At 48.7% G+C, this 16,387-nt stretch overlaps 2 protein-coding genes across 5 annotated transcripts in view; one reads left to right on the forward strand and one right to left on the reverse strand.

Moving 5' to 3' along the window:
- PIN4 (peptidylprolyl cis/trans isomerase, NIMA-interacting 4) overlaps nt 1–16,387 on the forward strand; it is a 1,195,450-nt gene that overhangs the window by 107,396 nt on the left and 1,071,667 nt on the right. The window lies entirely within an intron of this gene.
- Nucleotides 7,019–12,628, reverse strand: CITED1 (Cbp/p300 interacting transactivator with Glu/Asp rich carboxy-terminal domain 1). 3 transcript variants are annotated; one of them, XM_065915681.1, is made up of 4 exons: nt 12,065–12,068; nt 11,705–11,723; nt 8,181–8,305; nt 7,019–7,607 (listed from the first exon to the last, which is right to left on the reverse strand). In XM_065915681.1, the coding sequence occupies exons 3-4, from the start codon at nt 8,238–8,240 to the stop codon at nt 7,080–7,082; spliced, it is 588 nt and encodes a 195-aa protein (XP_065771753.1). In that variant the 5' UTR covers nt 8,241–8,305; nt 11,705–11,723; nt 12,065–12,068; the 3' UTR covers nt 7,019–7,079. The 3 variants fall into 3 exon arrangements, with proteins under 3 accessions (XP_065771753.1, XP_065771754.1, XP_065771752.1); XM_065915682.1 differs by lacking the exons at nt 11,705–11,723; nt 12,065–12,068 and adding an exon at nt 12,231–12,628; XM_065915680.1 differs by lacking the exons at nt 11,705–11,723; nt 12,065–12,068 and adding an exon at nt 11,031–11,571.

The raw sequence follows: 16,387 nt of genomic DNA on the forward strand, positions 1-16,387 counted from the left end.
TTAATTCTTTTTTAATAACTTGTATTTCTTTGTTGAGACTTTCAATTTTTATTTATTTCAAATAAATTTGTAATTACTCATTGAAACTTTTCTATGACAGCTTCTTTAAAACCTTGTCAGGTAATTCCAACATCTCATTCATCTTGGTATTGTTGTCACTTGATTGTCTTTTCTCATTAAAATTGTGGTTTTCCTGATGCTTGCCAGGAAATGAGTGATTTTCTATTGTATCCTGGAAATTTTGGTTATTTTAGGAGACCCCTGATCCCATTTCAATCTTCTATTTTAGTAGGAAGTTGCCTTATTTAGGTTTAGTATGTATGTTCTGGTCTACTTCTGTGGGTTGTAGTTCCAATGACAGTTTAGTTTTACACACCCTTGCAATGCTGTTTTTGTCTGCTTCCTTCTTCTGTTGTCCATGGGGCTCGTTCTCCATCCTTGCTGGTGCTGTCTGCAACAATTAATTTTTGCTGGGTGATCTTCTGGGGGAAGAGGAAGTTGCTGAAGTCACTGTATCTGGGTCTCCTTTTGCCACTGTGGAGGGTAGGAAGTGGAGGGTAGGAAGATTTAGGGATGCTGCTACCAAAGGCAAAGCAGGCTTCCTGTTGGCTTTTCGGTTCTGGAGTGGGGACTGAGACAGCCCAGAACTTTGCTGCTGCAAGCAGGTCAGATCATCCACTGGAGCTCTGGTTGTGGAACAGAGTTTAGGTCCCCCCACTAGGTCTTTGTTGGGCTTCTCATTTCCCATTGTGTGTGTGTGTGTGTGTGTGTGTGTGTGTGTAGCTGTTGGCTTGGGGTTGCCAGCCTCTTTGGCACCTAGCTAGAGGTCTATGAAAGATTAAAAAGAAAATGGGAAACTCACTATGTCATTCCTCAAGTCCTGAAGTTCCTAGCCTGCTTTCCTGCTTTAAGAGTCCTTTCATCATTGACTGTAGAATAGTTTCTAGGGTCTGTAGTTCTATTTGAAGAAGAGGAACACAGAAAGGTAAGACTGCATCATCTTGCTCTGGAACCAGAAGTCCCCTAGTGTAGTTTTAAAATACATTTCTTTTAGTATGAGTGGATTTGAACATCTTTTGGTAAGTTTTAAAGTCATTTTAATTTTTTCCCATATTTCATGGTGATATTATTTGCTATTATTTGCTCATTTTTATGTTGAATTGGTGGTTTTTGATGCTTTGATTTGTAAGAGTTTTCATTTTCATTATGAATTGCAGAATTTTCTCAGGTTTATTGTTTACATTTTGATTTACCTTTTAATGTTTCTTATTTTTTTGCTATGTCCTTTTTTTTTTTACGATGTAGGGTTTTGTGTCATTCTTGGAAAAGTCTCTTCATATCAAATTTTCTTTTTAAATCCCTTCATATTTTCTTCTAGTATTTTTATGGTTTCATTTTTTAGTTTTTTAAATCTTTGGTCTATCTGGAATTCATTGTGGTGTTAAGTATGAGATAGTATATCCAGTTGTCCCAAAGAATTTATTGACTGTTTTCTCATTTTCTCTCTACTTTGAAACACTAACTTAAAAATTGTGGTAAGAAACACAGAAAGATTGACCATCTTAACCCTCCCCCTTTTTTTGGCTGCACCATGCAACTTGTGGGATATACTTCCCTTAGCTCCCAGGATTGAATCTGGGTCCACAGCAGCGAAAATGCTAAGTCTGGACCACCAGGGATTTTCCATCTTAACCATTTTTAAGTGTGCAGATCAGTAGTGTTATTACAATGTTGTGCAACATATTTCTAGAACATTTTTTATCTTAATGAAAGTGAAGCTCTATACTCATTGAACAACAACTCCCCATTGAAATGCTACTTTTCATCATAGACTAATTTCCTGTCTGTTACTTTTTTGTTTGGATCATTGTAACAGCTTTCTAGCATCATCATAATTTCAATCTGTCATGTAACTTTCATTTTCCTCACGCATGCTTTGACAACACTCCTTTATTCAAAACCTTCAGAAGCCCTCTTGGATACTGCAGTTGAAATTAAGTTCCCCATTTGCAGCAACATGGATGGACCTAGAATTTACTATACTAAGTGAAGTAAGTCAAACAGATAAAGACAAATATCATATGGTATCACTCATATGTGAAATCTGAAAAAAAAATGATGCAAATGAACTTATTTACAAAACAGAAAGAGACCCACAGACTGTTGAAAACAAACATGATTAACAAAGGGGAAAGAGGGGCAGGAATAAATTCAGTTCAGTTCAATCCAGTTGCTCAGTCATGTCTGACTCTTGCGACCCCATGAATCGCAGCACGCCAGGCTTCCCTGTCCATCACCAACTCTCGGAGTTTACTCAAACTCATGCCCATCGAGTCGGTGATGCCATCCAGCCATCTCATCCTCTCGTCCCCTTCTCCTGACCCCAATCCCTCCAAGCATCAGAGTCTTTTCCAATGAGTCAACTCTTCGCATGAGGTGGCCAAAGTATTGGAGTTTCAGCTTCAGCATCAGTCCTTCCAATGAACACCCAGGACTGATCTTCTTTAGGATGGACTGGTTGGATCTCCTTGCAGTCCAAGGGAGTCTCAAGAGTCTTCTCCAACACCACAGTTCAAAAGCATCAATTTTTTGGCGCTCAGTTTTCTTCACAGTCCAACTCTCACATCCATACATGACCACTGGAAAAGCCATAGCCTTGACCAGATGGACCTTTGTTGACAAAGTAATGTCATGTATTTTTAATATGCTTTTTAATATGCTATCTAGGTTAGTCATAACTTTCCTTCCAAGGAGTAAGCGTCTTTTAATTTCATGGCTGCATTCACCATCTGCAGTGATTTTGGAGCCCCCAAAAATAAAGTCTGACACTGTTTCCACTGTCTCCCCATCTATTTCCCATGAGGTGATGGGACCAGATGCTATAAATTAGGAGTTTGGGATTAACATATACACACTACTATGTGTAAAATGGATAACCAACAAAAACCTACAATATGGCACAGAAATTCTACTCAGTATCTTGTAATAACCTTATAGAGGAAAAGAATCTGAAATATATATTACTGAATTACTTTGCTGTACAACTGAAATTAACAGATTATAAGTCAATTATATTTCAATAAAAATTAAAAAAAAGAAATTAAGTCTCTCATTATACTCTTTCATAGCACCTATACCTTTTCTTGTGTCACTTCTCATAATTGTTGGTTTTAATGATCTGCAAAATTATTTGACTGTTGTTGATCTCCTTGCTAAACTTCAAGCAAGGGCAATGAGTTCATTGCCTATTTCCCAATGTTTTGTGTGTGGCTGGTACACAGTAGGTGCTCAGTCCATGTTTGTAGAATGACATTTCCCTCACCTGTGGAATAAAGTAGAAATGACTACAAGGTCTGATTCCAACTTACCTTCTCTCAGTCCTCTGCCCTTCAAGGAAGTCAAGCTGATGAACTTTACTGAAAAGGCCATGGGATTCCTAACATTTGGTTCTGGTTTTCACCATGTTCTGATTTTATCTTTTAATCTGAGCTCTAATTGTCCCTTGAGAAATCTGTATGCAGGTTAAATAGCAACAGTTAGAACTGGACATGGAACAACAGACTGGTTCCAAATTGGGAAAGGAGTACGTCAAAGCCATATATTGTCACTCTGTTTATTTAACTTATTTGCAGAGTCTATCATGAGAAATGCAGGACTGGATGAAGCACAAGCTGGAAACAAGATTGCTGGGAGAAATAGCAATAACCTCTGATATGCAGATGACACCACACTTATGGCAGAAAGCAAAGAAGAACTAAAAAGCCTCTTGATGAAAGTGAAAGAGGAGAGTGAAAAAGTTGGCTTAAAACTCAGCATTCAGAAAACTAAGATCATGGCATCTGGTCCCATCAGTTCATGGCAAATAGATGGGGAAACAATGGAAACAGTGACAGACTTTATTTTTGGGGTCTCCAAAATCACTGCAGATGGTGACTACAGCCATGAAATTAAAAGACGATTGCTCCTTGGAAGAAAAGTTATGGCCAACCTAGACAACATATTAAAAGGCAGAGACATTACTTTGCCAACAAAGGTTCATCTACTCAAAGCTATGGTTTTTCCAGTAGTCATATACGGATGTGAAAGTTGGACTATAAAGAAAGCTGAGTGCTGAAGAATTGATGCTTTTGAACTGCGGTGTTGGAGAAGACTTTTGAGAGTCCCTTGGACAGCAAGGAGATCCAACCAGTCCATCCTAAAGGAAATCAGTCCTGAATATTCATTGGAAGGACTGATGCTGAAGTTCCAATACTTTGGTCACCTGATGCAAAGAACTGACTCATTGGAAAAGACCCTGATGCTGGGAAAGATCGAAGGTGGAAGGAGAAGGGGACAACAGAGGATGAGATGGTTGGATGGCATCACCAACTCAATGGACATGAGTTTGAGTAAGCTCTGGGAGTTGGTGATGGACAGGGAAGCCTGGCAGGTGTAGTCCATTGGGCTGCAAAGAGTCGGACACGACTGAGCAACTGAACTGAACTGAACTAATTGTTCCTTGTGCCTGGAGGCCATGCCCTCCCCTTATTCCCCTACCAGAATTGATGCCTTATGGAAATACAGTTCACCCTTTGAGGCCATGCCCGCCTCTGCCACTGGACTGTGAGTTCATTAAGAATAGGAACACAATCACCCTTATTTGTCCCCAGGGAGCAGCTCAGCTCCTGGACTCTAGGAGCACTCTTGCTTACACATCCCCATCTGCTCCCAGGCTACAAGCTCCTTGTGGATAGGTAATATTGTTTTACCTGTGTGCATCTGGGAGCCTCGTTTTCTAGCCCCCCCAGGGCATGGCCCAGGGTGAGACCTTGTGTTGGCTCTGGAATCTCCTGGAGAGAGAGATGAATGTGCCTGGTCTTGTTGTGAGAGGCCTAAACATGAAATGGCAGGGCAGGGGTAGAGTCTTCCCTGCCCTCCCCCGACTGTACTCTTTGATGTCCCCTCCCCCACCCCCATGGACAGAGGAGCCTGGTTGGATATGGTCCATAGGGTTGCAAAGAGTTGGACATGACTGAAGCGACTTAGTGCACACACACACACATTCCATCATGCTCCTTCTCCAGCAATAAACAATTACCACCCCACACTCTCATCCTGCCCCCTACCCTGACTCCTAGGATCCCATGTTTCCCTGTTCACAGCCTTAAATGAATCCAGCCATCCACCTTCAGCGGGATCATTCTAAAAATCAAAGTTGGTTAAGTCTTTGCTTTCTTGCAAATTTCCAGAGAGACTCAACAAACCACAGGGATGGTGGTACCAAGGGGAAAATTACACTCCCAGCTTGGCCTAGAAGGTCCTTTGAGCCCTGCCTGCTCACACACCTGCTCTGGCCCTGTGACCCTGCTTGCTGAACTCTTGTTTTGTAGCATGTGCAGCTACATAACTGCACATAAGTGCATGTTTCATAAACATGCACTTACATAACAGCTTTTCCCCTCACTCATTTTTTCCTTGGTTGACTCTGGCCTTGTTTTTAAACCCAAGTGTTTCTGTGGGTAAAGTCTCTGTGTAAAGACATAGAGCAAGGCCATCGAAGATACACCACAAACAGATAAGCAGTTGCTACCTCTGTGGAGGGCAAGAGGCAAACAGGATTGAGGGAGAGAGCTGGTCAAAGGGTATTTTGGCCTTATCTATAGAGTTTCTACTTTTCACAAAGAGATTGGATCATGTATTTATTACTTGTGAGATATAAAAACAAACAAATGAACTAGCTCAATACTAGGAAACCTTCCCCAGACTTCCCAGGCAGATGAAGCTGTTTCCTGTTCTGGGATCGAATAGGACGCTCCCCTGTGTTATAGGAAATACTGTTTCATGTAACTTGTTGATGCCTTTCTCCATCTAGATGGGGGACCCCTTCAAATGTACTAACTTTAACTTATGCTCCTAGTGCTTAGCAGAGTGCCTGACCCAGAGCAGATGCTCAGGGAATGCTGAATCCAATGCCTTGCTTCTCTTGGTGTGCTCCTTCGAAAGCACTTGCTAAGGGATGGGCCCCATGCTAGTCCTAAAAAGCTGATTAGTTTTCACAATGTCCATGGAAGAATGTCTCCGGGAGGCTGAAATGTGGGTAGAGGAGTCTCTAGACTCTTGTGTCAATATGAGGACAGGGCTGGATTGCACACCAGTGCCACAGCCCGCCCTCCCCTCCCCCGCAGCTCAAGGCTGGGATCCAGTTCAATGCTCCAGTTTTGTCACTTGGAATTCTTCTAAAGTCACTGCCTCCTCAGCAGTTAACCTAAGGGCAACAGATATATCCTCAAAGGTTGACCTTACTGAGCCCAGCCCTGATCTGTGTCTCTAAGATGATGAAGCCAGCCCACAGAAACAAACTGTCCCCATACAGTGTGGGCCAGGGAGGCGAGAATTAGGGGACATTTAGACCTGCTCAGAGTGTCCCAGGCATGGAAGTGGGAGTTGTGCAACTGTCTGAGGGACTTCAAGTCATCTAGAATCTCAGTTTAATGGTCTGTAGCTTTTGCAATTTTCAAGAGAAATCTGAGCTCCCAGGTCATATGCTCCTTCTTGGGTCATACCTACTGCCTTGGGCAAAAAGGCAAAGGAGTGACCTTAATGCATTAACTGGATGGGGGTTAGAGAGTGAGTGGGGTGGCTCTTGAGTTGGTGAAGCATGTGCCATGTGGCTAGGGCAACCTTCTAGGCTTGGATGTACAAGGTGAGGAGGCTGTAGAAGGGTCTGGATCAGTCTTTTTTCCAAGAATGCTCCCAACCAGCCCCTGTCATCAACCTTGAATAGGACAGTGTTCCTGTGGTCTTGGGGCACTGAGACTAGGTACTTGGGCTCCTGAAGTAGGAATTCAGTGAGTAGCATCCCCCACCACACCCCCAGTCTCCCAGTCTTTCCCTTTTTCCCATCCACCCACCCTCCCAGCTATCCACTGACAACCTCATCATGGGTCTCATAATTGTTAAAAGAACATTGGACTGTGCCACACCCATTTAGACCTCAATGAAGAACACCTCCAGTAGGCCCGTCTCTTTGTAAGTAACTTTTATTTTTATTTACAACAGAATTGGTGGCTTTATTCCTCCATCTTTAGGAACAATTGGCATCAGCTGCCAGATGGAAAGTCTGCCGTGAAGTCAAACTCATTCTGCCCCAGCCACAGCTCCGGAAGCTCATTGGCTCGGTCCAGTCCCAGTTCCACCACCAGTGACATCAGCACCTCTTCATCCACAGGGTCTGAATCGATGATGGCAGGGCTCTGGGCACCAGCAGAAGGAGAGAGTGATCCCGCCCCTCCCGCCTGAGCCCCAAAGCCCCAGTTTGGCAGGGGCTCTGCCTCTCCGGGTTGGCCCGGAGTGGCAGCGGCCATCCCATGGTACTGGCTATTTAGTTTCTGCAGCTGCATACTGGCCAGCAGGTGAGGGGCGGGGTGCAGGTTGAAGGGTGGGGGTTTAGTGGGAGGGGTGGCAGTAGGAGAACTTATTGGAGATGGAGATCCCGAGGAACTAGTGGGAGCCCCACTGGCCTTGGTTCCATTCGAGGCTACCCCGGGGTAGTGCAGGATGGCCACCGCTTTGCGATCTTTCACCCCCAGGTTAGAGTAGGCAAGAGAGTTCATCTCTGGGTTGGCATTCTAGAAGACAGAGAAAGGCACAGCATAGTACCCCTGCTCTACATTTTGTTCCTCACCATTCATCAGGCCTCAAAAGTGTTTCATCGGGGGCTAGTGGTGGGCAGGTAGCAAGCAGGCCCCCTAGAAAGGTAGGCTCCTTTCTTAGTTCAAGTTGGGCTCAAGTATTCTTTTGCCACTGTGGCTCCAAGCACTGTGTTCAGGTCTAAGTCTTCATGCTGGACACCCACCATCCTAAAGGAGTTCACTGCTTTCATCTCCTTCTCTCAACTCTACCATCAGCTCACCATTCTACAAAAGGGGTCTCATTTTTCCCTTCTTCTCAGTCTGGCTTTAATCCATTGAGACAATGGAGTGATACTGCTTCTCTCTCTGCCATCTTTCAATACCCCTAAGTGGGTTCCAAGTGACCATATTTTGGAAGAAGCCACTTTCATTCTCCCCCGAGAAAGCTCTGCTGTCTCCAGTCTACTATAGGACACCAGACACCACAGCCAGGAGGGCCTACCACGTGGCCCCAGACCACATCACCTTTCCCACTTCCAGTGCCTCCATCTGTAAAATGGCAAAAGTTACCTCCTTCACAGGTGAGGTGCCACCCTTGACATCAAGTGCAGGCCTCGACATAGTTGGCATTTCAGAGTCTTGGCAGAAGTTGGATAAATTGGTGGGAGGTGATGCTGCCAACTGGAGCTGTTGTGCTGTATGTGAAGGAGAAGTGGTAATAAGGGCAAAGGCTTTATTGACCAAGAAAGTACTAGCAAAGCCTGAAGCTGGGCCATTCCACACAGCTACAAGGCAAGGATGGTGATGGGTTACAGCTAAGACCAGAGACTACCTGAGCAGAGGATCTCTGCTGGAACTTTTGCCTGAGGTGGGAAAGGTGCTTGATTTGGCCAGGTGCTGCCCGGACAGCCAGTTACCCACATTGCCAAGAGAGGACACACTTGACTGTTTCCTCATGCAAGTGATGTCAGTGCCACCAGTGCAGGGGGCACTCTTTCTGATTCCAAGGACAACAATGTCCCTGAGTATGTAGCACACTGTCTCAACTGGCCACTGGCACTCAGGCCAGAGAGCTGTTATCTCCACTGGAACTGGGAGAAAGTGGGAAGAAGTCAGGGTGAGGACGACTAAAAAGCTGGAGGCTACCACCCAGAGAAAGAATAGGTCCCCAAAGCAAATATCATGAGGTCCAAAGTTCTGCCTTAGGCATGGTTTTGTGTGAGAGAACCGGGCTGATCACGGTAGTCTGGGGGTTCTGAAGCAGCCAGAGAGCAGCTAGGGATGTCTCAAGTTCCTCCACACTGCAAGTCCCCTCCAAGACAGCCCTGGTGGCACTTGGCTTTCCCAGAACACCTGCTCTGAGCCCAGCCACACTCATTTGTAGTGGCAGGTGGATATAATTCTTCCCAGAGGGAAACTGAAGCACAGAGGTTCCATGGATTTCCCATCAGGTGGCAGTGGCTCTGGGAGTAGGATCTAGCACTCCTGTGCCCACATGCCTCATGTGACCACTGGCCAAGATATCATACCTAGAATGATTCAAATGGCTTCTGAAGAAATTATCCCCTAGGTAAAATGCCAAAGGAATAAGATAAGGAGATGATGAGGGGAAAAGAATCTCCCCAAGCCAGAAAATATTTTTAAAAAATCTCTAAAAACTCAAGTTATTTTCCAAGAAGCTTTTTTTTAAAGTCCCATATATTCTAGCCTTCATGATGAATTAGAGATGTAAAATTTTACATTTATAAATACCTCTTGGCCCAAAGAATCTTCAGGATCTTTCCAACAAGGCTAGAGTTCTCTGTGACACTTCCCTCCCCTCGGTGGTCATTAAGAATCTGCTCAGACACTTCTAGAAAGTGGCCACTTACTACCTCTCTCATCTTTGTACCACTTACTGGTAGGGAAGAGAGGCAAGAAAAATAGAAAAAGGAAGAAGGGGGAGAAACATGAGAAAACAATCAGTTGCTGGGCCCATCACCACTGCTTGATTGGAGCCCTGTTTCTTCTGTGAGGCAACCCGAAAATATTTCAAGCCAGTGACTACAAGACAAGGAATCTAATTCATGTCTTCTTCAAGAGCCCTGCACCTTCAGTATCAAGCAATTTTCATGTCCTAAGAAAAATGTCTGGGTCGGGGGTGGCTGTCCGTCTTTTCTTGTTTCTATCCAGCTTTTCTTCTTTCTTTATGCTACCCGTTACCTGAACCATACATAAGGGGGGGAAAAAAACACAGCAGCAAAAACAAAAGGAAACAGAAAGGGGGGTGGGGGGAGAAAGAAGAAAAACAGAGAGAGAACGAGAAAAAAAAGTATGTTCCTGGGGAAGACCATTTTACCACGTCTCCCCCTTCAGGCTGTTGCACTCCCTTAGGCTGGACGCTGTTTCCATTCAGATCTGTCGCCTCCCATCGCCGCCTTCCCCTCCACCAGCCCTGACCCTCGAGACCTGGGTCTACGCTCGGTAGGTGCTCAGTAAGTATTGTTGAATCCGTTTGAAGAGGCAACCGCATTTCGATCGGAATCCTTACCCTTGCTTCCCCGGCTTTCTGTCTCCCCTCAGCCACCCAGCCCATTCGAAGACAAAACTTGGCAGCGAGGAGACGTCCCAGCTCACTCTCCAAGCCGCGAGCTGACCACTGCGAAACGGCTGCGAGAGGCGGCTGGGCAACCCAGAGCAACAAGTGCCTTCTCGCCGCCGGTGCCTCGCTGGCCCGGCCACCAGTTCCCGGTCCCGCCGCCCGCTCTTCGTCAGAGTTTCCCGTGGGCCAGAAGCCCCCTCCCGCCTAGATGGGGATGGGAAAGGGAGAGGAAGAAGAGATAGGGCGAGAGGCAGGTAGAGGGGGCCGCGTCTTTGACCTGTTGGGGGACCAAAAGTTAAAATGGCACCAACCGGATGGCTCCATCTCGATTGCTATTTTCTCACTCAGGAGAAATTTAAAAATCCAAACTACTGCGACTTGATTTGGATGCGATCTAACCAGGCTAGTCAATTTCACCACCTGAAAACTAAAGGCCCGTTGTTTGCGGACAGCTTGGCCGCCCTCCTCGCCACTTCCCAGGTGGAGCCGCGGGAGCTGAGGGCGGCCGGGAGCATCCCTGCACTGTGGGGCGCGAGCACCCGGGCCACCAGGACCCCGAGCGTCAGTTCCCGCGAGTGCCGTATCAGGAACGGATAGTGGAGACAGGATGGACTGGCGGGGTCTCGGCCTCGGTGGCGAGTTTGGGGCCCCGCAGTGCTGCCGCGCGCGGGGATGCACTCCGGCGGTGCGGGCTGCCGCCGCTCCCGCGCCTCCCCAACACATGAGCGCCGGCTGAGCACCCGACGCGGCCGCGGGCTGAGCCTACCCCCGAGCCAAGTCGCCTGTGGTCAGTGCTATCACTCAGCTACGAGAAGAGTGAGAGAGGTTCGGTAACTTGCCCAAGGTCACAGCGCTAGAAAGTGGCGAGCCGGGATTCGCAGCCAGATCTGTCTTCCTCCAAGTCCTGAGCTCGCTGTCTGGGACTCCGTGAGCGGCCCAGCCCAGCCACTGGCATTTATAGGCAGAGGGGTGTGTGCGTGTGGGGGCGTGTGCGTGTGGGGGCGTGTGAGTGTGGAGGCGTGAGTGTGGGGGAGAGCATAGGTCGACTGGGCAGAAAAGGCAAGTTGCCCGAATTTGCTAACTTCCATCCCCCAATTCCGCTGAACTCGGCCCGAAAAGCCCCTCTCGCCTTCAGCCCCTGAAGGAAACCTGAGCTTTGTGCAGCCCTAGAGCCGGAGCGTCCAGATGCGGTCCGGGCGATTAGCAAAGTCGGTGGAAGCCAAGCTGGAGAAAGCGCGGGCGCGGGGAGAAAAGGTGCTGCTGTCTCCCGGGGAGAAGCGGGCGCTCGGCCCGGCGGGCCGGCAGACGGGCGCGCTAGCGAGCGAACCGGCACGCTGGCTGGAGGGCGGGCGGGTGGCGGCCCCTCCGCTCCCAGCAGAGCAGCTTCCAAACAGAAAATAAGTCCCCCAGAGCCCCACTGCCAGCCCGGCCCCCGCTCGCTCCCCGCGCCCCCTCAGCTGGAGTCCCCGGCCCCGCCGCCCAGCCCAGCGCCCTGCCGGGCGGCCCGGCTTACCTCCGCGAAGCCGCCTGCCCTGGAGAGAGGGAAGCGCGGAGCCCGGTGAGCCGCGGGCGCAGCGGCGGAGCCCCCGGCCCCTAGCACGCACGCCGCCACCGCCGCCGCGAGCCGGTCGCGCTCAGTGCCACCCGACCCCGGGGCGCCTGGGAAAAGCCCGCACCGCCGCGCCGCGCCGCCGCCGCACCGCACCGTGCCGCGCCAAGCAGCCCCAGCCAGCGCCCGTGCCCGCCCGCCTGCCCGCCCGCAGCTTCGGCGCCTGACTCCGGGGCGGTGGCGGCCACCGCGCTCCCTTCCCGGCGCGAGGGAACCGGCTCTCAAGCCCCCATTGCTGCCCGGAGAGCCCTGACGCACACGCACACGGCAGCCGGCTGGCCTCGGCTAGGAATCCCAGGAAGGACAGACCCTTTCCCCCCCTTTTCTCTCTCCCCCCAATTTCCACGTCTTTATAACCGGCTCAGGGCATTATTAGCACATGTCCTGGCTCGTGGGCGAGTTGGTGGCAAAATCTGAACTGGATACTCACCCAAGGGCCAGAGCGGGTGCTGCGCCTTCTTCAGCCCTTTTATCCCCCTCGCCAGAAACTATCCCTCGCCGGCTGTCTGTGGGCGGGCAGCCGGGCGGAGCGAGCCTCCTCTCGGCAGCTCAGCGGTGCCCCTTCTGCAGCTATGCCGCTGGGACCATTTTATAGCGGCGGCTGGCGTGTGTGGCCCTTTAAAGGCGCTCGAGCTGGTGCAGTCACAGCGGATCGTGTGAAAGCGAAGGGCCGGCTGGGGAACGGAGTCCGAGCGGCCCCGTGGGTCCGCTGGCGCCGGCGATCGGTCACGGCTCCCGGGGTGCAACTGGCGGGCCCAGGCGTGGTCGCCCCGAGCCCCGAGCCCCCGGCCGACGCCTGCGTTTCTAACGCAGGAAGGGGCCCGGGCCCCGGGCACAATCTCTCCCCACCGCCCTGCATGGACTTGCCCAATAAATTCCACTTAGTAATTTCGCTGAGGCGAGGGAGAGCTGTTAGTATCTGTTTTCTGACCTATATCTAGAGGGTGGTCAGAGCGGGCTTCAGGGGGTTTGAAAGGAGAGTTATGGGTTCAGGAAATGACCCGGGGGAAGGGGACACACACGGGACGGGGCCCAAGGGGCACAATTTGGGTTTTGTGCAGCGCTTTCTAGGAGCCTGTCTGCCTGCTTTGGGCTGCACCATCTCCCTGGTTGAAGGGCTGAGGCTGAGGGGTCCTTTTCCCCTTAAAGTCGCCAGATTCCAGACAGAGCTTCATGGAAGCTGGCCGGCAGCAGTGATTTATTTTCCTCGAAGATTTGAGCTGGGATCAGTTTCAAGGGATTCTCTCCTGTAGGCTGAAGGAGGCTGGCAGGTTGCTTCGTGGCGATGGGTCAAGGATTGTGGGGCCAGGTACAGCTCACAAGGCACAGCCAAAAGGCCCAGAAAAGATCACAAAGTAGGAAGAGCTTGCCTGGGGGCTCGCAGGGATTCCTCTTGCCTTCCCAGTATGCCAGGTTACTTTATGATCATTATATAATCATTCCCAAGTAAAAAGAATAACATTTTCTATTAGGAGCACATTTTTCTTGGGTTGGGATGTTTTCTTACAAATCTTTTCGTTTAAGAGGTTCCAGTCTTCTCCTTCATTTTAGTTCGTGCTTCTCTTGCCTCTTACAGGAAGGCTACCAGGATTGTTACCCTTCTAACTGAACTACCCCCCGCCCCGGGCTTTTTTGGCCCCTTTCAGCAACAACTACTCCATTTACAGTGTTTATAAAACATGCTCCTTTTTAAAAGTCCTGATGTTAAGAAAAAAGGGGGGAGGGAATGTCATGAAGTCGTTTTCACTATGTATGTGTTCTGTCTTCTTAATTGGATTTGAAGACCTAAAGGTCTTTTCCTTTGCTTTTCTTTCTTATTCTTTTTTTCTACAGTACCCCAAAGTGCCCTGCATTTGCTCTTTGAACAAAGTTCTGTTTGTTGATGGACTGACCGGCTTACTGACGTAAAGATGGGGAGCAAACAGAGGGACAGATCAAGGCCCTTCTTTGGCGCCTGGAGGAAGCTGGGGCGAGTGCTCTGGACGCCAGGTAAACTCATTCCCCAGCCCCCAAAGCTACCTTGCCCGTCTCCCTTCCCCTCACCCGGAGTCAACTCAAACCCCAGTAACAACCGCATCCCACACACCATCTTCTCACTTTCTCGCATTGCACAAAGATCTTAGGTCGCGCCCAGCTTCCTTCTGATAAAAGGCGGCATCTGTCGGGACCCTAAAACCCTATGAAGTTTGCTTGTGAAATACACCCTCAAGCTATCTTGGTCTTTGCCTGACGTAAGCGACCCCGGGCTTTCGAATTGTGTTTTGCTAATTTGGACCTCTGACCTACCCTTCACCTCAGTTCCTGCTCGGGAGCGAGTCTGGAAACCGCGGCAGCGTCTTCGTGGCAGGCTCCGGATCCGGGAGGTTCTGGATCCGCCCTCCATCTATTGGATGGCTCCCAGGTCAATTGTTAGAAAGAGGCATATGTTCATCTCGGCTTCTGGAGTGTCTCCGGAGCAGTTGCTCAACAGCCAGCCCCCTCCCCCATCCGGACCATTGAAGGGCAGAAAAAGGAGCGCCCTCCGCCACATTTCTCTATGCCCACATGCCAGAAAGTGTCTCCCCACTGGTGACTTCCTGTCATCTCCGCTGTCTACCTCCTGGGGAGCAGGATAGAGAAGGGTTTGGAGCACTCAGCTTTGGAGCACAAAAGCCACCCCTTTCCTTTGGGGGGTAGCTGGAAGGGGAGGTTAGTTGCAGAGGCCGGGAGAGAGCAAAGGAGACATTTGCATTTCTCTGCAAATGTGCCCTGGATCACTGACTTCCCAGTCGTCTCCAGCCGAGCTCAGAGCTCTCCGCTGAACTCTTATCTTCAACTTGGCAACTAGACTGCGAGCTCGCATGCGGAGGAGAGGACAGGGATAATCACCCAGCAAGAACTTTCTGTGCGCCAGCATTGGACCTGGCCTGTTCCCATCCATTATCTCATTTAATTCCCACGCCCTGTGAGGTAGGGTTTACCAAAGGTGAGAAGGAGTCCCAGAGATTTGCCCAAGTTCACACAGCCTGGAGGCCAGGCATTTGAATCCAGGTTAAGCTAACTGCAGAATCCTCACCTTCACCCTTGCACCTTGCTGTTTGGCAAGGTAAAGGGACATCTAAAATGTGGTCAAGAGTACAGGTTCAGGGGCCAGTCCACCTGGGTTTAAATCCCTGCTCTGCTATTTACTAACTCTGTAATGAAGACCAATAACTTCATTCTTTTTTTTAAATTTTTTCCATTTATTTTTATTAGTTGGAGGCTAATTACTTTACAAGCTTCATTCCTCAGGCCTTAGTTTTCCTCATCTGTTAAATGGGGATTATAATGGTAGCAACTATGACGGCTCAGAGAAGGCAATGGCACCGCACTCCAGTACTCTTGCCTGGAAAATCCCATGGACGAAGGAGCCTGGTAGGCTGCAGTCCATGGGCTCACCAAGAGTTGGACACGACTGAGCAACTTCATTTTCACTTTTCACTTTCATGCATTGGAAAAGAAAATGGCAACCCACTCCAGTGTTCTTGCCTGGAGAATCCCAGGGACGGGGGGAGCCTGGTGGGCTGCCATCTATGGGGTTGCACAGTCGGACACGACTGAAGTGACTTGGCAGCAGCAGCAGTATGAGGGCTTGTTGCAAGGATCAACGGAAAAGCTTAAGTTGATGCCTGCTATGTAGTAAGTTGTCCACAAATGCTGTACCTTCTGATTCTTTTCCTTTTGCCTCCTTGTCCTGCCACAGCTTACATACTTCAGGTCTCCTAGTCCTGCCTCAGTTTACATACTTCAGGTCCAATAATACTTGATGAGTGATTAATTTAAAAACCAGGCTGTGAGGGGATGAAGGAGGTCTATAAACACAGGCAGGGAAGAAGAGGAAAATGCAGGTTTGTCTTCAGAATCCCATTTTCCAGAACCAAGGGCTATCTGAGCCTTATGACAGGAGTAAATTGAGGACCAATAAAAGATGATGACTTTTTACAGGACAGTCTGTACGCATAGAGTGGTCTCTAGAAACATATTCAATAAGTGTGTAGAAAAGTTAAAAAGCACATGTTACCATGTAGCTTGCAGGATCTCAGTTCCCGACCAGGGATGGAACCCAGGCCACAGCAGTGAAAGGCTGGAATCCTAACCACTAGGCAACCAGGGGATCCCCAGAAAGCAAAAGTCTGTGTTCAAGAATGTTTTGAGCAGAATTGTTTGTAATAATGAAAAATGGAAAGCAATTTAAATGTCCATGGTCAGAAAGCATCCTTCAGTACCTTAACACTAAAAAAAACAATCCTGATTTCAAAAACTTTTATTCATGGGAAAATGTTCACAAAAATATTAAATAAAAAAACATTGGGTACAAAGTTGCATAAATATGATGCCAAGTTGCAAAGGGCATGAAGAGCAGAAAATTAAATACTCACTATGTTTCCAACCATGTATAAATATGGGCAATGAAGCAATGGTCAGGAAAACAACCAACAGTGTCAGTGGGGTGGTAGGATTCTGAGGTATTTCCCCCCCTCTTTTCTCTGTTCTGCAATATGTTTATATTATTCTTATAATTAAATATAAGTTTATAGTTAATGGACTGCATAAACAGTGTGCTTCTAC

The sequence above is a fragment of the Muntiacus reevesi genome, chromosome X, assembly GCF_963930625.1.
Source record: "Muntiacus reevesi chromosome X, mMunRee1.1, whole genome shotgun sequence".
Classification (NCBI taxonomy): domain Eukaryota; kingdom Metazoa; phylum Chordata; class Mammalia; order Artiodactyla; family Cervidae; genus Muntiacus; species Muntiacus reevesi.